The sequence below is a fragment of the Prinia subflava genome, chromosome 15 (assembly GCF_021018805.1).
Source record: "Prinia subflava isolate CZ2003 ecotype Zambia chromosome 15, Cam_Psub_1.2, whole genome shotgun sequence".
Classification (NCBI taxonomy): domain Eukaryota; kingdom Metazoa; phylum Chordata; class Aves; order Passeriformes; family Cisticolidae; genus Prinia; species Prinia subflava.
The window spans coordinates 17,499,549-17,527,492 of NC_086261.1; the positions used below are offsets into that span (position 1 = coordinate 17,499,549).

The 27,944-nt window shown below is 44.5% G+C and overlaps 1 protein-coding gene across 3 annotated transcripts in view; it reads right to left on the reverse strand.

Moving 5' to 3' along the window:
* ZNF592 (zinc finger protein 592) overlaps positions 1–27,944 on the reverse strand; it is a 35,736-nt gene that overhangs the window by 4,164 nt on the left and 3,628 nt on the right. For all 3 annotated transcript variants that reach the window (XM_063412335.1, XM_063412334.1, XM_063412336.1), the window contains exons 2-7: positions 25,468–27,788; positions 11,729–11,907; positions 7,248–7,424; positions 6,320–6,479; positions 3,410–3,688; positions 2,270–2,382 (exon numbers count right to left, since the gene is read on the reverse strand). In XM_063412335.1, the coding sequence (XP_063268405.1) occupies positions 2,270–2,382; positions 3,410–3,688; positions 6,320–6,479; positions 7,248–7,424; positions 11,729–11,907; positions 25,468–27,780 (3,221 nt within the window). In that variant the 5' untranslated portion in view covers positions 27,781–27,788. The remainder of the gene's footprint in view (positions 1–2,269; positions 2,383–3,409; positions 3,689–6,319; positions 6,480–7,247; positions 7,425–11,728; positions 11,908–25,467; positions 27,789–27,944) is intronic.

Below are 27,944 nucleotides of genomic sequence, written 5' to 3' on the forward strand. Positions count from 1 at the left end.
TATTTTATGATAGAATCTTTCTTCTTCGTGGAGGAAAGCTGAGAGGTTATTAAGTGCTATTTATCAAAAATAAACATGTTGAAAATCGTGTTTCAGACACTTTGTACTTATGACTTGGAAAAGAAGAGTAACATAACAATAACCAAGTGAATTATGAAAGAAAATGCACAATATAGCACAATATTTTTCAATTTGCCCTAATTTAGAATTCTTTTCATGAGAGCAGGGAAAGATGCTTGCCTAACCCGAATTACTCCAGTGAGAAGCATGGCAGGAGGGTGTTCAAGTAAGTCCTCCTTTACTGGTTTCTCCCTGCAAATTTATCCAAAGCCAAAGACCTAAGTAGGGCAGGGGAGAAAAGAGAAATCACAGCTGGGAATGTTAGAAGCCAGAGGATAGTCACCTACCAGCAAGCATGCTGGAGTCACAAAAATTGTCAGTAATCAGAGCTATGATGGATTTTATTCATGTTTCACAGGGAAATCCAGGAGAAGGGAGTGACATGAAGTTAAGGCATCAAAAGCCCTGAAGAGAGGGACAGGTCAGAGTGATACAAAATGCCAGACAGGAAGAAGGAAGAGAGACACCAGAACCAGAAGAAAGGAGGAGCAGTGGACATGTGATGCCTCACAGAGAGCTGAAAAGAGTCAAGGAGGAATTCAGAGACTGGAGGGTAGGACTTTTAGAGCAGCACTCTACAAGCTAAGAGGGATCAAATGGAAGACAGGACAAGAGACCCCATATCCAAACAAAGAGCACCACTGGGACAATATTTCAAGGAAGAGGTTCCATCTGCAGAGTGCTGTGACTTCAGTGACTCTGCCACTGCAATGATTGAAGAGAGCACAACCACTGTCCAATTAAGACTTCATCAACAGATTTTGTGAAGGAGCAACTACAAGCTGGAGAATTAAATGCAATCACAATTCCCTTGGATTGCTAGCTGTGTTTTCTCTGTTGGCATGATCACTGCCCCTTGGGTGAACCAGTGGATCTGCAGCTGTGTGTTGTTCTGAAAAGTAACAAGGTAATGCACAGCAGGCTGGCATGTCCTAGGCTATCAGAAATTTCCACACAAATCCTTCTTCCCAGGAATATCTTGTGCTCATTTTAAACCTCAAACATTCCACTTTAAAAACAACTCATCCAGAGAGAAGAGACTGACACAGATCAGGTGAGTGTAACACCCAAGACCACCACCCACAAACCTAAAGCTGAACAAACACAATAGGAGCCAACATTTCATCTCCTCCAGATGTTCCAAGTCAGAGCAGTTACAAGAAATGGAAAGTTTAGAAGTCCTGGATGAAAAGATGTCTCAGGAATGTATTTCCAGTGGAAATGCCTATGCTGTATCCATTTACTAAAAGCTGTTGTGGCCCACTAGATAGTCCAAAGAAATACAGTACTTGAGGAATGTACTTGTACTCTTCAGATGAGGTTTCAGCAACTTGAGTGCAGTGAAGTGACAAGACATGTCAGAAATGCTTGCACTAAACCAGAATTTTAGATAAATTAGAAAAATCCCCCGACCTACATCACTGCAAACTTCTTTCCAAGACAAATGTGCTTTAATCCTGTTTCAAAAAGATGTCTTGGAATGAGACAGGAAGGAATTTTGCACGGTCACTCAGCATACAACATTCTTGCAGCAGTTACAGAGATAGATTCATAAGCAGTGGGCTTTGTCCTGAACTGAGATTGTATCCACAGTTAAAGTATGCTGACCAGCAATGATTTTCATTCACCACTGATTTCCATAATTTGTCTGAAGTCTCCAGATCCATTTTCCAACTTTGAGCAATTCCCAAGCAATTCCAGCAAGATTAACTCCCCGTTGCCCTGCAGCTTGTGCAGCCAGTTCTGCCCTTCTAAAGCAGTGGCAGGATCTGGTTTCATGATTAGGACTTTACTTTTTGCACCCAAGGAGAAAGTGCAGGAGTGATTCATGACCACACCAACCACAAAGCAGTGAAAGACTGGCCCAATATTTTATTGGCTGTTTCACAATGATGCAAAATGTAAATCTCATCTACCACCTACAGATATCAAATCACACCTCCCCTTACATTTGCAAAAGACAATTCACTGCACAGTCAAAAGCAAGGTCTGACTTTATCCACTAAGTCTCTTGTGTTTAACACGTTCTTCTCCTCGCTTTCCTTCAGTGACTGAAGTTAAGGAGCAGCAGACATGAGTTATTACAAATTACAAAATCCTTCCAAACGTGAAGGATTAGAGATTCAAACTGCTGAAAGCCAGTACGTACCAGCAGGTGTAGACCTTCTTTGCTGTGTCGTGGTTATTGCGGATGTGTCTGCGCAGGCTGTTGGAGGCGTTGAACGAGCGCTCGCACTGGCGACAGGGGTACCTCTTCATGGGCTGGCAGGAAAAGAGAAACTGCTTTGAACTGCAGGCACATGAAGGCACTGATGGGATTGGAATTCCCATGTTCTTCACCTGGACATTACCTCTCAGATGCAAAAAAAAAAATCCCTTATATAATATGTAATTCTACATTTTGAGATCCCGCTTAGATTCAGTAATAGCAGCACTGATCTTATAAAACCAGGGCTACTTTGAGGACATGCTTGATTTTATTGATGTTTTTATTAGGAATTACATATGTGCTTCTCCTGTGGGTTCATTTCACTACTGGGCCCCGTGCAGAATTCACTCAGTGGAAGGTCCCTTTGGCCCCAGAAGGCAGCAGGACCCCAGTTAAGTACAAGCCCACTTACCCTTCTTGCTCCTGGTAATTCAGCACAAGAGAAGGGCAAGATGCTAAAAAGCATCACACAGACCCTTCTGTTATCCATGTGTGATATCCACATCCCCCTAAGAAAGTCTGTCCTGTAACCAGCCTCCTCCAAGATTTTCCTACAACCCTTTATATAACCTGCATGCACATTTCCAGTTAACACCTTCTTAGACTTGTTTAACGAATATATATATGTATTAAACTGAAATAGTTGGCCAATTTCCGACTTCTGTGACATTCAAATGGGAAAATCCAGCACTCAGCCTGCCCTCATCTTCTCTTGAGGTGAGGACATCACCAAGTGGGACAAGCCAGCCCTCCCCAGATCAAGCTAGAAGGACTCGAACACCATGATCCAGATTCCCATTCATGGCTGGGTGACTCAGGATATCAAACAAGAAGCCCTGATGCCACAGCACTGAGAAATCTGGCTGCACACAGCATCTTGGCCCACGTTCTGCCAGCGACAAGGATTAGCTTGACAAAAGTAGGTCAAGGCAATGCAAGGCTTGAGCTGGATGAAGCACACAAAAAATTGAGATTTGCAGTTCTTGTAAGGACAAGGTGCCTCTGCAAAGGGGCCTGGAATGCAGAAGACTGGTGTTCTTCCCCAGTTTGCTAGCTCAAGTATTTCATCCAAGTTCTTACCCTTCCATGATTTCTCTTCATGTGGGACACATAGGTTTCCCGATCAGGGATCCACTGTGAACACTCCTTGCAAGTCCAACCAGTTCTCCTCAGTCTGGACTTGGATTCGGGGTTGTGTCCTTCCACTCTCATGTCTTTCCTCGTCAGAGAAGAGGAGGAAGTCCCATTGGCTACCGCAAGCTCCTTTGCTGAGGTATGAACCTGGTTCCTTGAAGCCTTCTCAGACTTCTGCCGGAAGTTTGAGAGCTCTTCAGGATTACGGGGGACTCCATGAACACCCTGTGTAACAGTAATAATGGAAACACACACAACATTTACATGTAACTCATACTGCACACATTCATTTATAAAGAAATACCATCCACTATTTATACATAATTTAAATCCCCACTGGCCAAACAACACATTGTTGTCTTGCTCCTGTATGTTTTCCCATTTCTCCTAGAAGCTGCTGCAGTGCTCTCCCCAACAAGAGATCTTCCCAAGAAACATGAAGCTTCTATTTCTGTTTCCTGCATGACAACAGCCGTTCCTTGGTGCTGCCTGTTTAGCATTTTGGATGAGCCCTGGGAACTCTGGTTAAACAGGGAAGATGTAATGGAAGAGAAATTTCAATTGTCATTATTCCAAGAGCCTAAGCTCTAAAAACACAGAGCTTTGGTAGGCTCTGAATGAAATGTTTGCTGGTATCCTAGGGGCTCCAAAGCTGCTTCAACTTTGCTCAAGGGATGGGAAGAGAAAATGTTTAAATTTCTCCAAGTCTATTTCCTTCAATTCTACTCCATCTATTGATATTTACATTTTTCATGGTTCAAAACTTTGCTCCTGACATATAAGATCAAGCATAAAGCCAGGAACCAGCCTTATAAGGAATATGGCTCTAGGCTCTTTGGTAATTCAAGAGGCCAAAATCCAAAAGTCCCCCAAAAAGTTATTTTAACAAAGAAAATCAAACACAAGGAAAATAATCTAAAAATGAAGAGCTGTGGGAAAGCAAAAGCAAGTAAAACAGCAACATACCAAAGAAACCACCAGAAATTCCCCCAGGAACAACAACAGTTCATGCACACAAAAGGCTAATTTAGAGGTTTAACTGTGCACAGTAATTAATAATGGGTAAAGTTTCAACACATGAAAGCCCCAGGCATTTGGAAATCTTTCTGTGGGTTAGACACCAAACAAACCTCCAGAGGTCTCAGCTGAGAGGTCTGTGTGTACCTGGCCCAGCTGATGAGCACAGAAGCCACGGCACTGCCAGCTCCTCAGGAACACAGGCACATCACCTTTCCCCCATCTGGAAATCTCTGGAGTGTTTCAGTGCCCATTACTCCATTGCTACACCACTGAGGTAAAACAAATGAGGAGCATGGGAAAATGAAGTGATTTCTCTGCAGAAATCAACTCCAGGAAGCAGAGCTCACTTCTGCTCTGTGGCATTCTAAACCTGAGGAAGATGAGGAGGCACACAGAGCCTTTATTTTGCACACTAAACAGCACCTCCTGAAAATTCTACCGCAGGAAGGTGATCTCAGAGGAGATGGGGGAGTGCAATTACCACCCTGCCACAGCCAAAAAGCCTTCAATTACCCCAGAGGTTAAAAGACAAAGTTTTGTGGTTAAGATCTCAGGGTGCTGACGCACAAACTGCTGCAGGCAGGTCCCTGGGACTGGGATCTGACAATGAACCACAAGGTATCTCAGCTCCAGTTTTTTAGCACTGGGGATGAACACCTCTTTGAAGGTCCTAGCCTTAATCTCAACTCTATTTTCCTAGCTATAATGCACCAAAATTAGCAATCATTGACTTCACAGGAGGGCTGCAAATTGTAATTCATTACTGCATGCAAAGCACTTCCAGATTTGCAAGTTAAAGGCATGGGGGTGAAAGCAAAGAAGGAGTTTTGAATGGGTTGTGCTTTCAGGAATGAGCTAACAAATCTTATACCTTTCTCAGTGTTAGTATAAACAAAATAAAGTCACTGATTAAAAAAAAAGTCCTTTTTTTTTTCCTTATCAAAGGGAAAGAAGACTGCAAGCTCTTTCTTCATAATGTCACTGAGAAATCTTCTGAGAGGATTTTTGTGGAGTGCTGTTAGACACTCAACACAAAAATATCTTGAGTAAGATAACAGAAAAATGTAGCCCTTTCACATTTATGAGATAATCAGACCTGTAAGGCTGGTACCTCCAGGGCAATCACTTCTGCCTCTCTCAGTCCCCTCTTGCAGCCTGGTGTGGTTCAGAGCAGCAGGGAATCAGGCTGTTAAATGCCATGTAACCTCTCTGAGGCAGCTGCAAAGGGGCCAAAGCTCTCCAGGTGAGCACCCAAAACAGCAGAGTCAGCTTCCACTATATAAATTCAGTGGGTAGAGAATAACACTGTGGGTAGAGAATAATTGTTCCTGTCTGCCAACCAAAGAAAAAGCTGCCACATGAATTTAATTACTTTCTTTGAGTTTAAGAGGCTGGGGACTTCCCATTCCTGGAAGTGTTCAAGACCACACTGAACACTGACAGCACCCGGAGCAAGCCGGGAGAGTGGAAGGTGCCCCTGCAGGGGGTAGGATGAGATGGGCTTTAAGGTCCCTTCCAACCCAAACCAGTCTGGGATTCTGTGGTTCTATGAAAATAGAAGAGTTAAAAATCAAAGAGATTAACTTGTAAAAACAACTTTTTGTCACACAGCTAAAATGCACCTGGATGAGAGGAACTGCCTGCAGTAACACAAACTAACACAAACCACTCCACTGACATTTCCAAATCCTGTAAATCACTGTAGTCTGTATTTTCCACTAAGATATTCCTCAAGAATCTTCCACTTCTTCAACCACCTGCCTCACATGGTTGATGTAAATTCTCAGTGAACTCAAAAAATAAGATCTTGTACCAGTAAGGGAGAGAGTTACCTACCTTAACATGCTGCATTAGCTGTTGCTTCTGCATATACACCAGCTGACACTGTGGGCACTTAAACACTCCCACTAACAACTTGCTGGTGTTCTGCTGGAAGTGCTCTTGGAGCAGCTTCTTCTTGTTAAAGACCATCTCGCAAGAGCATTTGTAGATCACCCTTAAACAATTAAAGAAAGTCAATTCAGTCTCTCTGCCTCAAGAAAACAATGTACAAAGTTATCTCAGCAACTGCAGAAAGGGATGGACTTCTGAGGGCTGAGCTCTCCATGTATTGTCAACACACACCCACGTGGCCAACTGAACCAGTAACTCAACTGGGAAGAACATCAAAATGCCTCAGGCACATACCACAGCTTGCTAAAAATAAGTTTACTTCTATGCATATGCATAACATTGTGTGTATGAGCACAGACAGATGGGAGCAAACACAAAGCATACCAGCCAGCTACACACTGCCTTCAATCCCACCTTTCCATAGTTCCTCCCTTAAAGCACAGATTTTTTGGCACTAGCTCAAGCCTTGGAGGAAAAAGCTACGGAGTGGAAAAATCAGGAGGCTTCTCTCTAGTGATTTTTGGGGGCAACACTGCCTGGGATAACTCCACTCTTCCCTTTGAGTGCCAGATGCAGCAGTTGCTCTGGAGCCATCTACCAGGAGGTACCACTGAGGGTCCTGCTGGACAAATAGGTCACAATTAAGTTTCTTTTATGGATGTTTAGCTCTTGCCTGACTAAGGTCCTCTCCTCCTACCCAGGAGACTGTGCTTATAGCAAGGCATGCTCTGGTTTAGGCCCCTGCTGGCAGACAAAGCAGCAGATCATCTTATACAAAAACAGAAACCAAAACCAGAAAAAAACTGAGGGAAAGGGGGAATCCTGGAGCCACCCAGTGAAGGAGAAGAAGAGAGAAAGCAAAACCACTTACTGAGTAGCCTTGTGAGACTCTGCTGGGTGCTGGCTGGCCACGTGAGCCATGGTGGTGTCGGCAGACTTGAAGGCCTTGGGGCAGAAAGAACACTTGTGGAAGACTTCGCAGTGTTTCTCGTGGATGTGCACTTTGAGCATGGCGAGGGTCATGAACACAACTCCACAGTGGATGCACCTGGGGAGGCAGGACACAGAGCTGAGTTACAGCCACAGCACCACTTCCATCACACCCGTGGACTGGCACAGAGGGAAGGACCAGGCTGTGCTGGGTCCTTGCTTCAAGCAGTTCAAGCTCTTCCATGTTAATGTGGAAGAGTCAAGGAGGAATATGATACAGGAGTTCTGGACAGAACTCACAGCTAAATGTTAGCAACAATCAAACAAGATCCAGAAAAAACCTTCAGAGACTGAAAGAACCCAAAAAAGAATAAAGATGTGGTTCAACAAAATGCCAGCCCTGTACCTGTGAAAGCCAATTCCAGCACAGGCACAAGTGAAAGACTAAAGTAAAAGTACCTTATGTGCTCTCTCTGTGGCAAAAAGTAGCACAAATACCAGTTAGTCCCCAGTACAAAATAAAGAGAAAGAATATCAGGTCAGAAATCTTCAGCAATTGCTACTTCACTGAGCTCCAGAAAATCACAACAGCAAAGGTAGTGAAAACAGCAACAGAAACACCCAAGGAACTGAAAAAGCTCATTAAAATCATTAAGATACAGGTGCTGCCTAGAAAGTGCTTGTCTGGAAGGGCTGTCTGGGTGCTCAGGGAAGAGAGAGGGAGAAGCAGAAAAGTATTCTTCTCAGCAGTTGAAAACAAGGCCAAGAGGAGAGCAGGGCCACCCCGCTGTTCCCAGCCTGCCTCTCCTCCAGACCCACACCTGTGACAGGTCTGATATTCCCACAAGATGGCAACAATCTGCAGCCTCACTTCATTTAACTTTAACACTCCTGCCACATCTGCCTGCTGTGCTCTGGGAGATGCCACACTCCAACTTCCAAGGGCATGTGAGGATGCAGCCACGTGTCCTCACCTGCCTGGAGCACACCACCCACAGCGATGCCATCATGCACCTCTGCTGATCTGGGACCAGAACAGCCTCTCCCAAAACACAACTCCTGTCATTCCATCAAAATGACACCACAGGAACTCTGCTTAAGCCAGCACTGCATGTACAGATGTTAGAGCAGGGGAACCCAGCCTAGTAATGCAAGGGCCAACCTTGTATTTGTGGGGCATGAGAGATGCACAAGGGATAACCTCCTCACCTTACAAACAGGTTTTCCCTCCATTTCCCTCTTTCCCTGAGGGCTGTGTCTGCCCACAGCGCTGTTCAGGGCCGTGTGCTCAGTGCTGGCACAGATGGACCCCAGCTATCGTGCACTGGAACAACTCCAAGCCTCTATCAAAAACAAACAAGCTGCTGGAATATCCTTCCCTCCAAACCAGCCTCCCAACAGCGTTTAGGAAACAAGCCCAGGCTTTGAAGTTGCACTTCAAAAGATCATTAGGCAGAAGCCAGCCTGAAGGAGCCAAACCCTCTCCCTCACACTTTTAAGAAAACACAGAATTGCTGTTGCCTTAAATTTCGAGAGGGAAGCAGTGACAGAAGCTGGTGTCACCTTTGGGGAAGCATGAAGAGTTTCTGCTGGGGTAGTTCTGCCTTCCAGCCTGATCCTCAACCACATGAGACACAGGGAGAGAGACTTTCTAGTACAGTAACACCAGGAACCACGTTATTATGGAAGAATAAATGCTAATCCTGGCAGTAAGGAATGGCTGTACATCCAGGAATATCCAACAGGCTTCCTCCACAAATACTCCCTAAAGTAAAAAGAGTCATTCTGCCTGACGCTTGATTTTGGGAAGTATTTTATTAAGAAGGAGGAATTAAACAAGCACTAACTCAGGGTCAAACGATCACAGGTTAATTTGATTTAAAGTAAATGGAAGTCTAAACAACAGCCACGTTGTAATTAAGAACCCTGGTGCCAGAAGGACAAGGTCTGATAAACTAATTAGCTGAACAAAGTGGATGAAGGATGTCAAGGGGCTTGCCATGTAATTCCTGCAAATTGCATATCCTGCTATCATCCCCACCACTGCTGGATCCCTCAGGGCAAGGAGAGTTGGCTAGAAGTCTTGGAAAGCACCCTGTGAGAGGAGATAACAGCTACAAGATGTTGTCTTAACTCTCTGAACGTTTCCTACACCATCATCTTCCAGCCCCTCCATTCTCCAAATGGCACCAAGCAGAAAAATGAGTCCCAAATTGGTGGGGACAGCTGAAAGGGGCTTGGAAAAAGTAGAGGTGACACTTGGAGCCAAGAAGGAAGGAGCATTAAGGACAATCTTGTTGAGTTTCATTTCTAATTGTAGAAGACCATTCTCATTTTCACTGCAATCACTAGCTATGACTGAACTCCAAATAAAACAACCATACCCCAAATTTAATTGAAAGCATAGGGGTAATGAGCAGAAAAGGAGACAAAATAAGGACTTATCACAAAACCAAACCCAAACCTGTGCTCCAGAAATCAAGAAAAACAGGGATGTAAAGAGAAGCAGTGAAAGTCAAGCTGATCTTTGGAGGGATTTAAAGAATTCCTCAGCTTTTCAGCTCTGCAAGTAAGAAATGTGAAAGAGAAGAATGAAGTCACTCCGTGACTACAGGGCAGATGCCACAGATTATCTAGATACGGTTCTGTAACCAAAATTTATCTCTTCTGTTTTCAACAATGTCAGTGACACCAGCCCTGCAGCAGAGACAGGCAGGATAACAAGGATGGCACAGCCAGACATTGACCTGTCTGGTGGACTCAGCTTCCACAGATGAGCTTCAGTAGATGTGAATTAGAGGAGAAGTTAAAGAAATTCAGCTTTTAGAGAAGCTGGGTAAAGCTGAAAAATCCTTAAGTATAATTTGTGAGCTTTGTCTTCATTAATTTTCATTAATGTCCCTGGCACAGAGACGAGGTATCTGTTAATGACATCTCTGGTCAGATGGAAGCTCTTGTTGCTGGATTCCCAGGTGCCACTGAAGTCCCAAGAACTGCATCAAACCCAAGTTAATTTTCTGACATCTCCTCCATTCCCATTTTTCCATCTCAGGGAAAACAGTTTTTTTCCTCCAGCTTTCCTCCTTCCCAGATTAACTCATTTTCAAACAATCCCAGTGTCACAGCCATTTAATATGTGATGGAATTAATTCTTTATTGTGGGCTGGTCTCCTCAAATCAGATCCCACATTAAAAACCTTATCTGTACATAATTAAACTCAGAATCAGTTTGTTATGTGCCTCTTGTCTTCACAGTTGAAAGAAAAAGCCCTTGAAAACCTCAGTGTGATTCAGACCAAACCACACAGCAGAGCTTCCTGAATTTGCAGACATTTTAAAAGAACATCTCCAAGAGCAGAAATTGCCCTGCTTGTTTGAAATCTCAGAGTTATTTAATGGCAACCAAGAGAAAAAACAGAACTTTAAGGAAACTCAAAAGATCATTCAGTCTCATCTCCCAAGCAAATCCTCATGTGTTAAGGGCTGTGCTGCAGCTCGGGCGATCTAAACACGCCAAGGAGGGAAGGCTTGTAGGGAAAAGTAATGTCTTATTAGAGCAAGCAGTTTTAGCTGGAGAAAAGATATTGTACCACATCCAGAACCCTGGGAGCCTTCCCCACCTGTCTCAGCTCATGAAAAATGTTTGGAGAGTTGCAGGGGCATAGAAGGAAATAATCTATGCCCTTCTCATAAAGGCACGCATCCTCAGCCCATTACAACTGACATAAATATAAATTCAAGCCTTAAGGAGATTTACAGGATTAAGATCTGCAATCTTTTTGATGTAAGTATCAATCCTGAGACATCCAGCTGCAACATGAATTCAATACAAGAGCTTTTCAGCTCAAAAATGCCACAAAATAATGTCTGCTCTCAGAAACTTCCCTTAAATCCAGTTAGTAATTATTTCCCATTTCAAATGTGTTTTGTCATGCAGAAAACCACGCCAGGCTCCAGTTACATCCACTTTCATTTCTGCTGTAAGTAAGACACAGTTCACAGTCACAATGTTTGGGGTTGAAAGGGACCTTAAAACTCATCCCATCCACTCCCTGCCTTCCATTATCACAGGCTGCCCCAAGCCCTGTTCAGTCTGGCCTTGAACACTTCTAGGGATGGGTGTCCTGGTTTCAGATGGGACAGAGTTTATTTCTTCTCAGTAGCTGCGACAGTGCTGTGTTTTGGATTCAGAATGAGAATAACACTGATAACACACTGATGTTTTGGTTCTTGCTAAGCTGTGTTTCTCTTAAGTCAAGGACCTGTTTTTGTGTGTGTGCGTCTCCTGCTCTGCCAGTGAGAAGGCAGACAGCACAAACCGGGAGGGAGCACAGCCAGGACAGGGACAGCCACAACCTCACGAGCACAGCCAGACCCCAGAGGTGTAAAGCCCAGCTCCCCAGGGAGGCTGTGTGCACACACCTGTAGCCAACCTTGCGGGAGTAGTGCAGGCAGTTCTCCTTGACGTGTGTCTGGAAGTAGGCGGAGCGGCACACGGCGCCGCACTCCGGGCAGCAGTACGGGGACTTGTGAGCGTGGATCCTCTGGTGGGCACAGTAACTGCACTGGTTGGGCAGCATCATCTGGCACACTTGACACGTCTGAGGGAAGAAAGGTTACATTCGTTAGTTATTCTCTGCTTGGGGTGTTTTTTCCCCACAAATTCACCCTAGAAAACTTGCAGGTTTAAAGGGAGCACAGGTGTATTCCTCTAGCAGCAGCATCAACTTCACAAAGCTCTTTAACTTGTCTCCTATCATCCTCTCCCAACATCTTCCACAGTTAACCATTTCAAATAAAAATTCCATGTTTAAACAACATCTTCTATGGTTTATTTCCCTTTTTCCCCATAAAAAAGAAAGCAAACTCTTTCACCTCTTAGCTCTGCTGATGTTCTGAATGCTCAGCACTTTCATTTCCTGACTTGAGAAGGAGAGCACTTTTCTCAACAAGTGCCCACCCCACACCAAAACATCACAAAAAGGGAGGAAAATTATAGCCCTGCTGCTGAAGGCAGTGCAGTCCTGACATGCATCTTCTCCATCAAAACCACTGCTGTGTCCCTTGCAAAATTTCTTTGTATCAGATGAGATTTCAACTTTCCAAGACCACTAACTGTGTTTCCCTTACAAAAACTTCCTGATGACCAGAAATAACGCAAAGCCTCTTTCTCCCCGTCTCATCCTTAATGAAATCCATTTTTACACACATGCTTACTATCAAAACCTCTTTGCAGAAGCATCATTTATTTGACATGTGAAGTTTTTAGGTGAATGTATCCTCCCATTTTCCACAGCTGTCAAACCTCTGCTCCCTTTCACAGGTGTCTCGACTCTCTGTACTCCTTCAAAGCCCAGGAGCAGCTATTAGTCCTCTGCAGGATGCACATTACTGGATGCCTGAGCAGGAGTAGAGCTGGAGCAGATCCCAGCCCACTCTGAGCCCTCCAGGAGCAAAAACTCTCTTCTGACATTTATAACCCCATGCAAAATTGCGCCTCTAACTTAAGACTGAACAACAGCATGCAGATAATTATGGATAAACAAATCAAGTAATTTAACTAAATAATTTCTGTGGACTTCACTGCTGGCAGCCAGGGTAGAAACATGGGATAGAGGCCTCTAAATATGACAAAAAATAGAATAAAATTAATGGCAAATTTCCTTTTCTGTATCATTGCTATTTCATGCAGCACCTCTGTGATGTTCCACTACATAACATCCATCAGGGAACCGTAAAAACCCCTGCAGGTAAGAGAAAGCATCACTTACAATAAAATGTAAAGCTATGACAAACCTGAAAGGTTCATGGGGTGGAAGGGAATAAAAAATTAGGCAATCAAAAGTGAAAACTGCAGAAATTGCCAAATATATGAAAAGCTTCAGAAGTGATACCAGATATGTTGCAACTTAAGTTTAGAGGAGAAATGGTTTCTCCAGGAAGGAGAGAAATTAGTGTAAAAATCACGTGGTGGGACCCATGGGTACACACCCATAGGAAATTAAAGGAAACTCAAGAGTATTTCAAATGCTGCAGAAGTCCCCTAATTTCAGCAAAGAAAAACAGTGCAAATGGGCCATGGGAATGGGAAAATGAGAAATAGAAATGCCCCCAGGATCTCTCTGCAAGGAGCTGAGCAGGTCCCTTAATTCTCCAATGCACTCTCAAATCCCCAAGCAAGAGCTATAAGAAGCAAGTAATAAGCAATAAATTCATAGTAAATAAGAGCAGTAAGTAATAAGTAAGTAATAAGTAAGAGCAGTTGAATTGTCATTAAGACTTTTTTTTTAACTGGCTTGAGATTTGCAATGGAAAATTTATCTCTCTGGCATTGTTAAAATGGGAGTCTTCTTGCTGTGATCTCAACGAGTATGTGAGGCAGAATCAGCACAACCACAAGCTGAAAGCACCTTTGCCCTAATAACTCAGTGAGAAACACTCTCTTCCGATTCTGCCTTGTCAAAGCCAATTTAGTTTTGATTTTAAGTCAGTTTGAGGCTCACCCCTTCCTCCCTCCCTGACATGTCATACCCACTGCTCCCAAAATCAATCAGCACATGTTGAAAACTTGAATTTCCACCACTCTGTGTGTTTTTGTGCTGGATCTAAAATATGCCAAAACCACTCAGTATTGGATGAGCTCCACACCTGGGCACTGCTGCCTGGGGACGTCAGAGGAGCAGCTAGCTCCTGTCACCTCCTGCACTATGTGAAAGGCTCCACAGGGACCAAAACCATGCTAACACACAGCAGAAAAGTTTGGGGACTGTGAGCAAGAGGCAGCAAAATTGTGGTTATCTGCTTTAGGCAGAAAGCCTGCCAGAAAGTGTGGACACATGATATAGGAATAAAAAGCAACACTCAGTGAGGATAAGGCTAAATTAATTCATTGCTCCTGCAGACACCACGGAGGGAGCTGGAAGGATTCCCACACTGACACTACACAACACAGGGAACACAAACCAGCCCAAGCCTTCAAATTCAGATTGTCTTGTGGAAGAGTCAAGACATTATGGGGTAGTTAACAGACAAAGAAGAGAGGTGAGACACAAGGATAAATGAGTAAGAATAAGGAAACTCTAATTATTAAGCTGCATTTCTTCTGGACTTGGGAGAGGTCAATGCAGCTTCTCCCTTTTGGCCACATGGAACAATCTGGGCTCTCCAGAGGAGTCTCAGCCACAGGGGTAAGGAAGATCTGAGCTGCAATGGGTCAGGCTACCTGGATTTCCCAAACAGCTTTGTAACATCCTTCACTACAGGATTTTGAGGAAACTAAGGTACCATCATGTAAGAGAAGGAGTTTGCTTGGGTAAGTAAGTGGTTAGAAGAAAAGAATAAGCAGTGCTTTGACGGAGCAAGGTCCCCAGGAAGTTCTGCTGGCATTTGGGCTCTTCCAAATAACCTCAAAGTATCTGGGAAAGTTAAATAGCAAAGATGGATGATCATAACCCAGTAACTCAGCATGTTACAGATAAGGGCTGACCACAAGGGCTGGCTGCAAAAAGAACATGCAGGGCTGAGGGTAATAAATTAACCAAGCAAGGAACATACTAGAGCTGAGGAAGGTTCCAGCAAGAGAAAAAAAACCTAACTGGTATCTTCCTGCTCACACTCATCCTTTTCTCAACACCTGCAGAAGACATGAGGCCACACATCCTGCCCAAGGGGATTACAGGAGGTTGGTTCTGCTCATCCCCTTTGCACCAGGAGCTGCTGCACTTGTCAGGAGCCAATGTGCAGCCATGCTGGGCTCCCCATCAAACACTTTGTCTTGGACATGGAGTGGTTCTTGCTTTTGCAACTCTTCTGCTTCATATGAGAAATTATAACTTGGTTCCAGATGTCACATTTTTATCTCTCTCCTAGTTTTCCATGACTTTTCAAAGAAGCCTGGCAGCAATTTGAGACATTCATTAGTCAGTTATTTCTAAAACATGTTACCAAGACAGGATTGAGTTGTGTAATGTCTGTGTTTTTCATACACTCCCATAGCCTACGCTTTAATCAAGAGTTATTTATTACAAATTTTCTTTAATTCTGGTTTGCCTGCCACATTTCATTTGGGCTTTTCTTCCACAAGTCACATTCACACACAGACAAATGCTCAGAAGTTCAGCCATTTCGGAATACTTGAGCTGATTCCCATTTTTACTTATTAGCTTCTTCAAAAGAAGAAAAAAATTAAATATTCACTGAGATACAGTGCAGATTGAAAAAATATACTACTCAAAAAAAGTTTGTCTGTTAAACCAAACCCTGTGGTCACAGAGGTGTTTGCACATCAGGGCATTTATAGTAACACACAGTTTTGTCCCAGACAATGCCTGTGGAAAGGGAACTGGCATGAGCAGAGAAACATTCCAGCAGTTTTAGTCTCTTTGTTGTTCCAGAGTAAAGTGATGGTCATAAAGTCCACATCTACTTAAAAGCTGCCCCCAGATTACAGGGGTCCACCTTGACATGATCATCATGGAGCTTCAGTTAAGAACACTTAGGCACCAACCCTATGGCATGGAACCAGGGCTAGGAAAAAGATTCACAAGCCAAATTCTCAAAAAAAAAAAAAAATTACTAAGGACTCAAAGCTGAACAGTCAATAGGGGAACAGAAATTGAATTTGCAGGCTGCTAATGTTTTAAAGAAGGCTTGCCCCTAACATATTCAAACCAAAACTCCCCTATGAGTGGTGCCCTAAAGCCCCAGTTCTTCCCAAATCCAGCCTTTGCAAGCTTTAATTTTTCTGCTTCAGGCAGAGCTGCAGGGGCAGCCAAGGGATCACAGAGATCAGCAGGATTCTCTTGCTATAAAAAAAATAGTGACCAATTACTACTTAAAGTCAACTTTAACTTCTCAGTAGCTGTCCCTTAGTGCTGGGCTGGGATCAATGCCAGCAGCCTGTATCCCTCAGCAGGATGCTCTGACTGCAGTGCTGCGACGTGCTGGCTCTGTGAGCACAGCTGGCACACCCTCATCTCTGCCCCCTCCTGCACCCCTCTGGGTGACTGTTTGTAGGCCACACTACAGTCAAGCTCCAGATGCTTGGAGGGTTATTTTGGAGTTATTTCAACCATCTAGGTTACAGCACTGCTACACAATGTTTTACCAATGTGAGGAGAAGCAGCGAGCAGAGAACTGAATCTGCTGTTGCTGTGATAACTGAACTGTACTCCCACCCAGGTTCTCTCTAAATGAACACGTGTCATTGCATTAACATGTTCAATTCACGGGTGAAAAACACCCCTTCAACAGAAATTCAAGATTATTCATTTGAAGGAGAAAAACCTAGAACCCTCATGCAGAGATTTTATCCTGCCTATCCTAATTAACAGTATCCAAGCACAACAGCTATTGTTATTTCCCTAGATTATGGTTGCCTGTTTTATCAGCCTAAGGAGCCAATGCCACTGAGGGAGCCTGCCTGACCTTCAGCCAAAGGACATGCTCACAAGACACCCTTTAATCTCAAACTTCTCTCAGCCATCCTCTCTTCTACCTTCAGCTCACTCCCCCATCACATCAATTCATCCTCAGCCTCATTGCTGCATCCCACCCCCTCCCATCGACCTTTTGTATTTGTACCCTTGAACCTCACTAACTCTTCAACACTCCCAAATCCAGTGTCTTCCTCAGACCTGCAGCACAACCAACCCCTACACACACATCCCAACACACCAGGATGCTCAAGCTTCAGTACGGCGCTCCAACAAAAACTTATCTCTGGAAACTAAGGCTCTTAAATAAACACAAAATGCATTTTTTGTACATGGAAAAATCCCTGGTTAAAGCATCAGTGTAAATCTAGAAACTCGACAGTTTAGAGAAACAAAGTGGAATTGCAATGGAAAAATCCACCAGCATCACAGATCTTAGACAATATTGCATCAAATCAGCTTACTTCTGAATTTGCAAAATCTGTAGCTCTTTTCTCTTTATGATCTCAGCTGTAATTTCAAGAATTTCAGTTTCCACATCTTTTCTTTTGACCCACTGTATCAGATGTATGTGGCGAAGTTTTGGTTGGGAGGGGCTGCAGGGGTGGCCTCTGTGAGAAGACACCAAAAGCTGCTCCCATGTCAGACAGAGCTCTGTGATAGAGCTGTCCCTGGCCAAGACTGAGCCCTTGAGCAGCAACTCTGGGATAACAGATTAGGAAAAGGAAAAGATGCTGTGCAACACCTGGGAAAGAGGAGTGAGAGGATGTGAGAGAAACAGCCCAGATGCCAGAGCAGGTTCCCCTGCACACCGTCATGAACCCATGGTGACACAGGTTGTCCCCCTCTAATCCATGGAGGACACAGTGGATGTGCCCTGAAGGACACGGCGGCCCGTGGAGAGAGCCCTTGCTGGAGCAGGTTTTCTGGCAGGACCTGTGACTCCATGGGAAGCCCATGGAAGAACTGCACCCCTTGAAAAGGATTCATTCCAGAGCAGATCCTGAAGAACTGCAGCCTGTGGAAAGGACTCACTACAAAGCTGTTCGTGACAGACTGTGTCCCATGGGAAGGGCTCCGTGATGGAGCAGGGAAAGAGTGTGAGGAGGAAGGCTGGGTGGGCACTTGGTTCCAATCTGAACTCCCACTTGCTAAAATGATTAGGTAGCTTATTAACTGAGTTTTCACATCCACACTTTCAAGTCACCAATGAGATCCCATATGCTACATGGGACATATTCCATCTCCTTTCTTACAGTGGTGACGTTAAAGGCCTCTGCTCTTTCCTCCACCCTGCACGGTTGATTCCTGCCCATCTGTGATGATCATCTCACAGTCCCCCAGCTCTGCCTTTTTCTTCTCACCTTGCACCCCAATTTCTTGTCTTCCTCACATCCTTCCCAGAGACCCTGTGTGCCTCCATCACAACACTCCAGTCATGCAACAAACACATCTCTCATCTCTTTCCTGGGATGCAAACACAACCTGAGTCCTGCACACAGATCACAGAACACAGACTGGTCTGGGTTGAATGGGGCCTTGAAGCTCATCTCATTCCACCCCCTGCCATGGGCAGGGACATTTTCCACCAGACCAGGTTGCTCCAAGCCCTGTCCAATCTGGCATTGAGCACTTTCAGGGATGCAGCAGCCACAGCTTCTCTGGACTCATGATTGTGTTTCCTGCCCATGGTGTTTGCAGCAGCATTAGACACTTCAGAGGGCACCTTCTCCTCACAGCAGGATTGAGCAGACCATCCGCACGACCTGGGCTCTCCCTCCCCTGCCTGTCACCCACAGAGCTCTCCAGGTTGCCTGGGGCACCATCACAGGTGCCCAGCTGGAAGAAGGCTGCAGTAGCAAGATGAAAGCACATTCCTTTAGGTGCCAGCAGACACCAGCTTCCAGCCCCATTTCCATCCTACCCAGGACCTACCTACCTAACCAGGACCCCTGTCTCCAGCTGTCCCCTCCTCACTCTCAGCCATGTCCTGGCCCCCAGTTCAGAGCCCTGCTCCTTTATCCTCTTCCCTCCAGCTGTTCTCAGTCCTCTGGGGGCTACAGGACCACCAAGGCCAGGCATGAGTGGGGAGGGAGAAGAGGGTGGAATTGCTGCCTCATGGCCACAGATCACACACTGATTTAAGCAGACCATGGAGCTGCACCCTGGCTTTTCTTCCTCACCAGCCTCTCCTCCTCATCCTGATGCTCTGGTTTAGCCTTGGGTGCAGGCTCTGCTACCCTGCCACTTTGTCTTCACTCCCAGAGATCCCTGCCTGGAGCTCCATCTCCCCAATATGCTTTCATCATAACATCATCCATCCCTTTGCTTCTACAAAATCCACAGGGAAAACTTCCATGCAAAATAAAATCCATCCTCTCTAGTACCTAAGGACTGCATTAATCACTCTTGTTTTGGGACAGGGAGAAAACAGTGCTTCATGGGACCAAGGGAATTTTTTGCTGATTTTCAACTCCCTTGTTTTCTAAATTAAAACATGAACTTGGAGGGGAGAAGGAAGAGAAAAATAGGAAAAATACAGCTGCTGCCTTTCTGATTTTGCTGCTGGGAAACTATCAGGGCAGCATGTGGTTGTACTAGCTCCTGGCAAGTTTTATCCAATAAATTATAAAGCATCGATTTAAGATGAGGAAGGAAGAAGAAAAAGAAAAGGCAGCAATAAAATTGCTTTTAAATTACTCATGCAGGTGGTACATAAACAGAACACGTCACAACTCATTGAAAAAAATCTTATTGGACAAAAAAAAAGAGAGAAAAGAACAAGAAGAAAAGTAAAGAGAACAAAAGGTTCAAGAAAATTCAGTGGTCCCAAGTTTATATTTTGTACTTTATTCAAGTTTTTCGCTATCTTGGTGGATTTGGGGTGGTCAAGTCAAATAAGAAAGGAAAAGAAAAAAGGATTGAATATCTCTGTTTACCAGTAGATGGACAATTATGCCCGAGAGGGTCAGGAAGTACTTTTAATTCTTGCATATGTTATTGTGCACCGGTCTCTCCTTACCAAGAAAACAAATCAGTTCTGTCTCAAAACCAGTTTGTGTCTTTTGTCCCGTTACTTCTGCTGCAAAGCTCTTCCAGAATTCATTCCCCTGATGATTACAGACTGTCCTCTGATCTTCTGTGTAAATCTATTTCAGTCTGTTCTTGCATCATTATTGTCCAAAATTTAAAAGCTCCTTTCTACGAAGATCACACCAGATACAGGGTGAGCGTGGATGCAGAGGACACTCTGTAATGAAAAGCACATCCTAAACGCAGGCTGCATGGGCTTTGTTCCTTTCCTGTAATTTGAGCCCTAAAAACTGTCTGATGCTGATGAATTGCCCAGAGCAATTCCTGTGAGTACAGGAAGTACTTCTTGTGGGCAGATTTAAGTTTCTGGTGGAGGAAAAAAGTGCCACTATACTCACCTTAATCTTTTGTCTGCATTAGTGCTGAAGGAGACCCACCCTCATTTACCAGGCCTTTTCCAAGCTAAACTCATAAAGGGGTTTTAATTTCCCCCTAAGAGATCATATTTCCATTTCTGGTCATTCTTCCCTCACTTCTCCAGTCTATCCTGATAAACAAAACAATACACTCCTCTCCAGCTCGGCTATTTCTAGAAAGAGGAGCATTACCACAGCCCTGACTGTGCTGCAGATTGACGTAAGTCTCCTGCACAGTTGTGTCACCTCAGTCATTCAAAGACTTCTCAAGACCAAAAATCCTGCTTTTCATACCATTCCTACTCAGTCTTCAAGATCATCTAGATCCTCCTGTAAAAAACTCCCAACTTTCCATGACTTCTTACTTTGCTAGTTTGGTTCAGCAAATTTTTTAACAAAGTTATCCTCCAAGGTCTCCTTAACACAAATATTAACTCCACAGATACCCAAAATCACTCCTCAGGAGATCTCATAAAAACCTGGTCCCAAATTCTAGGAGTTTACCTGATTCTGCTCCAACCTCACAATCCAACTTCTCCAGTATATCCATTCTTCATGCAGTAGTCTAAAACCATCTCATTGAACATCAAGGAGATGAGGATAAACTAACTTCTCTATTTCAAAAATAAAGAATAATTTGGCATAAACTACATCTACTTAAATATCCTTCCCCCCCTGTCGCCTCCCAAAAATCTTGCTCTAGAACCCATCACTATATCAGACCAAACAGACCTGAAGTTACATGAAACATCTGGTACCACCTCTTCAACATCTGGACAAGTATAATGCCTACACAGAGAACAGCTTCTGATTTGAACAAATCCAACCTACCAGCTATTCAAATTCCCATACTGCTTCCTTCTTGCAGTTCAGCCATGGAAAAGCACCACACAGGTCCCAGTGAGCAACTTGATTCACAAGCTTGTAAAAATTGCAGAATGGGCCTCACTAGTTACCAAAAAAAGGCAAAGCCACTCTGATCCATTCAAAACATGCATCTAATAAATCCAGTTCCTTATGTTTCTGAAGTGAATTATTCAGCTCTGTATCCTCCCTGCAAGCCACGGAGATCCCATCCCTCCACGGTATTCGGCTGGGAGGAGCTGCCTTCATCCTACACATATTCTGTACCAAAATAAACCCTGCTGCACTCAGAGCAGCTGCAGTCATGCACATGTTTAAAAATACAACATTAAGGTCAAGCTCTCCATCATTTTTTAAAGGTCTTTCCTTTAGAAAACCACAGCACCTTCTCAACCACATCATCATCACCCTCTCTTCCTCCCACTTGCTCCAAATCTCCTCCTTTCCCTGCTGTCCAGACCACATCCCAACATTTCTTCCTTCCTGCAACAGAAACGTGACCCAGCCATGCCATTCACATTTTGGCCACACCTATGAAAGTAAATTATCCATTACCCATCCTATTTATGTGGGATTTACCCACAGCCATGCAGGAATGTAACACCAGGTATTTCCCAAGCTATCATCTGGAAGAAAGAGAAAACCCAACAATCCCCTTTCAAGCAGCTCTGGGAAACTTGGAAATGTCAGAGTAATTCACAAAGTCATGGTAAGAAATTCCAATTTCTTGGAAAATGAAAAGTCTTAAGTATCAGCACAGGGTAAGTTTTGTCATGGAGCACAGCCAGCTTAGGCTCTTCCCCTATGCAATCCAATCATTCCTGCCTCTTATCACAGGGTTTTTGTCCTTCAGCTTCTGGGTGACTGAAAACATCATACCGACAATAAGCCTCTTTCCTGCTATTTCTTTTCTCCATCAACCCTGTTGGATCAGCCCTTCCTTCTTAGCAAGGTGCCAACCCAAGCCATATCCAAAACAGTTTTTGAGTTAAAAGCACCATAACTTATCACTCCATAGCCCGTTTGGTTTTGCAAGTTACAGTCACACTGAATGTGCATCCAGATTTGGTGTCATTTAACAGAAAAGCTTCAAGAACGTGGATCAAAAATCACCTGGCTTATTTTCCACCTTCTAGTACGAACCTAGGTGCTGCAGATAAGTTGCTTTCACTCCTTCCCTTCAGCTGAAGTTGCTCTTTCCATTATACATTCATCTACCCTTTGGAAGCATCCTCATTATTTAGGGACAATCTGGTACCAAGCATTTGAATAGCCACAGATTAAAAGCTTTTGGCCGTAATACAAAGGGGACATGTCCCTGCTACTCATTGAAACTCCTCAGAAGGCATAAATCAAGCCATGTCTTTACATGGAAAACATCAGTACTTCCTAGTTTCTCAATGAAGTATGGCAAAGAGTTTGTGCCTGAATTCTGAGATTGAATAACAAATTTAAAAATGTTTAAAACCTTCAAATTATCAGAGTGCAGTTTTTTGCTGTCTTTAAGAAAGACGATCGCACCCCATACCACCACTTCTAAACCAGCATTTCAACACAGACAGACACCAAGTATGGAGGAAGAAACACACAGTTTTTGTTCAAAATGCACAAAATTATGATAAAACTCTAGATAATTAGTCTCTTGAAATCTAGGGATGTGGTTCATAGCCAAGTTTGCCCACAACAATTAATACTACTTCTGTATCCCGACAGATTGTCCCATCACTGCAGCGTGCTGCAGATCAAGCATGACAACTGGTGTGGACCGTGGTTTTAATTAGATGTACCAGTATGTAAATCAACACCTTCTGCCCCGCGGACACAGTAGTTTTGAACCACCACTAGAGCACTAAAATATGTTCACTATGGGTGTTACATCAATGCCTTCCTCAGCAATGCAATTTCAGAGAATCCCACCCAGACTGTTTGGGTTGGAAGGGACCTTGAAGACCACCTTGTTCCACTCCTTCCACTAGACCATGTTGCTCCAAGCCCCATCCAACTTTACTTTGAACATTTATGGAGATTAGGCAGCCACAACTTCTCCAGGCAACCCACGCCAGGGCCTCACCTCATCACAGGGAAGAATTTCTCTACACCCAATTTCTACCACTGCACCAAAAAATAAGTGTCCTCGCACAACTCTGGAGATGGAAACCGGAGTTTTTAATCACTTCTACCATATACGAAAGTGTTTGCAAATCAGTCACTTGATCCTCTCCTGCTTATACCAAAATTTGTCTTTTTTTCTGACCAAAACAGAAAGAACAACCCAAGGTATTAACTTAATGCAGAGTCAGGGGTGGTGTCAGAAAGGGGTGGCCATGTTCTCCTACTCCAGGAGTTTATGACGCACATTTCAACAGCTTCACCTGTGACCTTCTCACACCATGATTAGTAGTATTACATTAATTAATACCCTATATACAAAACCTTCAGCTTCTCAGACACTGCTGGGAGCTACACTGTGTTATCCATGTGGGACACACCCTGTGAAGGTCATCCATACCCTTTCCCTTGGACAGCTCAGAGAATCAGGGATCTCTATGACACCACTGAATTTCACCCATCCTTTTACCTCCCAGCCCAGTGACACCAAACACCTGGGATCTGGTAAAAGGCAGTGGGATGGTTCCCATCAGCTACTGTTAAATCCAGACACACAATTACAGGCATGGGGCACAAATGCTTATTTCCTTTAGAAATGTAACAACTTTATTGAAACAGATGTTCTGGGAACAGCACGGAGCACCACCAGGCAGCCTGGAGGACAGCAGATACAGTGGAAAAGGACTCCCAGACCAGTGCATGCATCTTGTGAAGAAGTGTAAGCATGGGAAGATCTAACAGGGAGGAACTGGATTCAGAAGCTCAAAAGTAGCCTCTTTTCCCAGTGCTTCTCTTCAGAAAAATATCACAAAAATCTCACATCTAGCAGAATTACTTGAAGTGAGAAGCGTAAACTCTATTCTTGGTTAAGTTACAGAATAAATTATTTGATTACAAGCTAAAAATACTTACTATCACACATTCTTTTCCTCTTTAAGGAGCCCTTGAATTGATAATCCCACAACAGAAATAGGAAGTACATTTTTAATGCCACTGATTAACATTTTAGTTCACTTTGGAGCACTCACTGTTTCCCTTCTCCTGGAAGTTTTAATGTCAGACTGTTGACATTTCCTAAAAAAGCATTATAGTTGAAAAATAAGTTTGGGTGTTGACAGAGTGCAGTGCTCACTGACCTGCCTCAGGCAAGAAACCTGATTATATGGCCACACTGATCCCTTTTGGCCTCGCCGTTTTTTACTACATCAAAACCATTCAGCCATAATCGATTTTTTTTGGTGGCTGATTAGTTTAAGATAACAAAGCATCTAAATGGGACCACAGCAACCTCAATACTCCTGCAAGCCATTCAAGTGGCACAGGGAGGCTCTGGGGAGTGCAGGTGCTCTGACAGCCACGGCAGAGATGTGGCCATCCTCCCAAATGGAGTCCTGGTTTTTGCAGCCCTTGCGTGGGGAACCAGCTCTTCTGGCAGCCACACTGAACCTGGAAAACTTTCACCTCATCCAAAGAGATAAGGAGAAAGGAGTCCTCCTCCTCTTCAACTGCAGGTTGCTTAACACTTAAACAAGATTGACCACGTCTTCCAAAATAAAAGCCATAAGCTAAGTACATGGTCCCAGTACACAACAACAATCATCTTCTCTTTATCAGGAGAAACCTAAGCTGGAGTTTAATTTAAGGGGATTCCAACCAGGCCCATAAAGGTGGTGGAGATTGAGCAGGGCAGCACAGGAGGAAGGCAGGAAGCCACTAACAAGATTCTCAAACCCTGCTATGCAATCATGGCACCCACTCGCCCTGTACCACCCAAAGGGCAACAGTAGCCAGAACCAGCCTTTCACCCCACATAGCACAGCAGGCCAGTCCAACACACAGCTGGCCACACCAACAGAAACAATAACACCGATGCACAATGCGTTACACGAAGGTTCTGGCACCAGTTCCAGGAAAGGCAACATTAAACTGTGCCACATCTCCTCCAGCCATGCTTACAGCACAAAAACCTGCTTCAGGTAACGCTCCGCTGATCCTCCCCTGCAGCTTTTTTGCACGCCTCATCCAAGCAATCTTTCATCTCCATCACCTTTCTTTGATACTCAAGGATCTCCATAGTCTCCTTACTATGCTCCTTTTACTGGCAAAGGGTAGAAAGAAGCAAGCAAACAACACTAAACATCTCCTCACACGCACCCTCTGGGCTCATGTGCATTCCAAATCCTTCCCTCAAGCACTTTTTTAGGCAAAGCGACTCATTTGCCACCACAATGCCTAGTTTTCCCCTTGAGGACAATCTCTTTAAACTAGGAGAGATTTAACTAATAACATTAAAATGATGACTTACCAGTCTCTCATTATCTTCTGAGGTCCTCTGGTAATGAGCTGCTAAAGAAGTGTAATCCTGCTCCTGTTTGTTACACTCCAAACACTTAAGTCCATGCCGGATTAGCCTCTGTGGGTCCTTGTAGAGAGGCAAGGCTGGCTGAGTGTTCCCAGAAATCCCTACCCCACCTCCTGAAGCAGCACTGGACTTGGGTGGAGGAGAGGACGCGAGCAAAGTCTGAGGAGCTGGAGAGGCTGAAGAGCTTGTAGGAGAAGGTGAAAACATTTGGTCTATGGAAATTGGTTTCATGAGCAGCTGAGAACACTGCATGATAAATCCTTTGCTCTTATGATCTCGTGCATGTTTAAGCAAGCTACACTTATTAAAAAAAAGGAGCATAGTTGAACACTGAGTGCACATGACTTCAATGTGAACGCTTCGCCTACTATAGTGTTGAGTCAGGCTTTTCTCTAAGGCAAATGAGTCCCCACATTCCAGGCAGCAGTACCCAGAGGCAGGTAAATTAATATTAGTGTCAGGAGGGGGGCTAAGGTTCGGAGTATATATCGGCACTGGATTGGCACTGTGTAGCACTTTCTGGAACGCCTCCATGACAATGGGAGCAGCTTTCTTGACTTGGTGCACCAGTGGCACTGACATCTGTGTCACCTGAGGCTGGTTTCGCCTCTGCGCCGACGTCTTCGCTGTAACAGAAGCAGCAACACTGTGGGGGACCAAGTTGAGATTTGCCAAGTGCACGGCTTTGGGAAGAAGGCTGGAGTTGGTCGTGTTGGATGCCTGTGTCACGGCACCCTGCTGCTGCCTCTTGACCCCCACTTTTATGGCACCGCCGCCGCAGTTTGGCAGTGGAGACAAGGACACGGTGCACGTGCTGTTTGCAATATCCATTTTCATACTCTCTGAGTAAGGACTCATTACATTTGACAGCTGGATAGCCACAGCAGCCCCGTTTTTGGTTGAATTCCTGCCAGCCTCACTTTCTGTAACTGCACTAGTGTCAGGGGATGGGAAAGATTTCATAAACTCTTCAGCAGAAGAGGTTTCTGCAGGTGACTCTTCTGAAGACTTGCCTAACTCATCATTTTCTGGCAAAATTCTAGTTACAGTCCTTTTAATTTCACCGGAAGATGTCTTGATGGTCTTTATTCTAACTTTGGGAATAGCTGGCGGAGAGCCAGCTGCCATGGAAGGAGAGCCTTTCCCACTGCTGTCGCTGCACACACTCCGAGGACTCTCAGGCTGCTTGCTAGCCTTCCTCACCACCTCCAAGGGGCTTCGGGGACTCTTTGGTGACTTGGGCATTTTTGGACTTCCCTTCGTCCCATCTTTAAAAGGACCAGGTTCCTTGGTAAAATTTGGCTGATCGCTTTTTGGAATACACACAACCTTTTTGGCCTGAAGAGCTACTAGCGCTGCCACACAGGATGACAACTTGGAATGAGCTGGCTTTAGCCTCTGCCGAGGTGGTATCGATGAAGACATGTTTAACTCGGGCACAGACCCCTTGCCATCTCCTAAATTATTGTGAGGGAGGTCTCCAAACACCAAGCCTTCTCCAAGAAAGCTGTTGGTATCTAACAGGTCCTTGCTCGACTCCGCAAACCTATCCACTGTTCTGTCTTGTTCTCTCCTGCTCATTTCCAGCCGATTCTCTGGCTGGCAGTGGATTTCCACCTTCTGTTCCTTTTTACAGTACTGATCAAACATGCTTAACTCGGGCTCTGGCACCTTCCTAAGATGATCTAGGACTGAAGCCCCTGTTGGTACATATATTGAAGGTGGTGGAAAATAGGGAGTTTGGGCATGTTTGGGTTTATCCCCAATACTGTTCTCTTTGAATGTATCCTCTGGTTCAGGGCTGGAAATGGGGCTAAACTGACTAAATGTTGGCAAAGGCTCCGACCTGGACTCATCCAGTTTATCAGAATAACCTCTTGAGCTGTCACCATTAATAAAAGTTGACTCAAACTTGCCATAATTATGGACCAAAGCATGAGCCTCAGCTGGCAGATCGGAGCCACGAAACCCATTGTGTAACAGACCAGTCCCAAGGTGATTCCCCTCCTTTTCTGCCTCAAAAGACTCCTGGCGACTTGTGTTCTTCACTATCACACTCACAACAGGTGCATCAGAGGGAGGCAGAGAGTGGGACAAGGACACATTCTCATCGATGCACATCCCCGATGACTTCAGGTGATTCTCACTCTCCTCCCCAGCTGATGGAATGGTCTCCTTAGCATCGAGACTAGTGGGATCAGGGATGTCAAAAGCAGCTAAGAGGTCATCAAAGTCAGGGGTTTTCATGTCCCCCATGATGAAAGCTGCAATTGAAAGCACAAAAAATACTTTGTCAAGTACAGTTTCCCCATGGACAAACTTTAAGATCAACATCTTCTGTGACAAAAATCACAGCTGCCCAAAGCCCAGGATGTGGGCAGAGCTGCTCCTCAGAGGTGCTTCAAGCAGCGTGGTGAGAC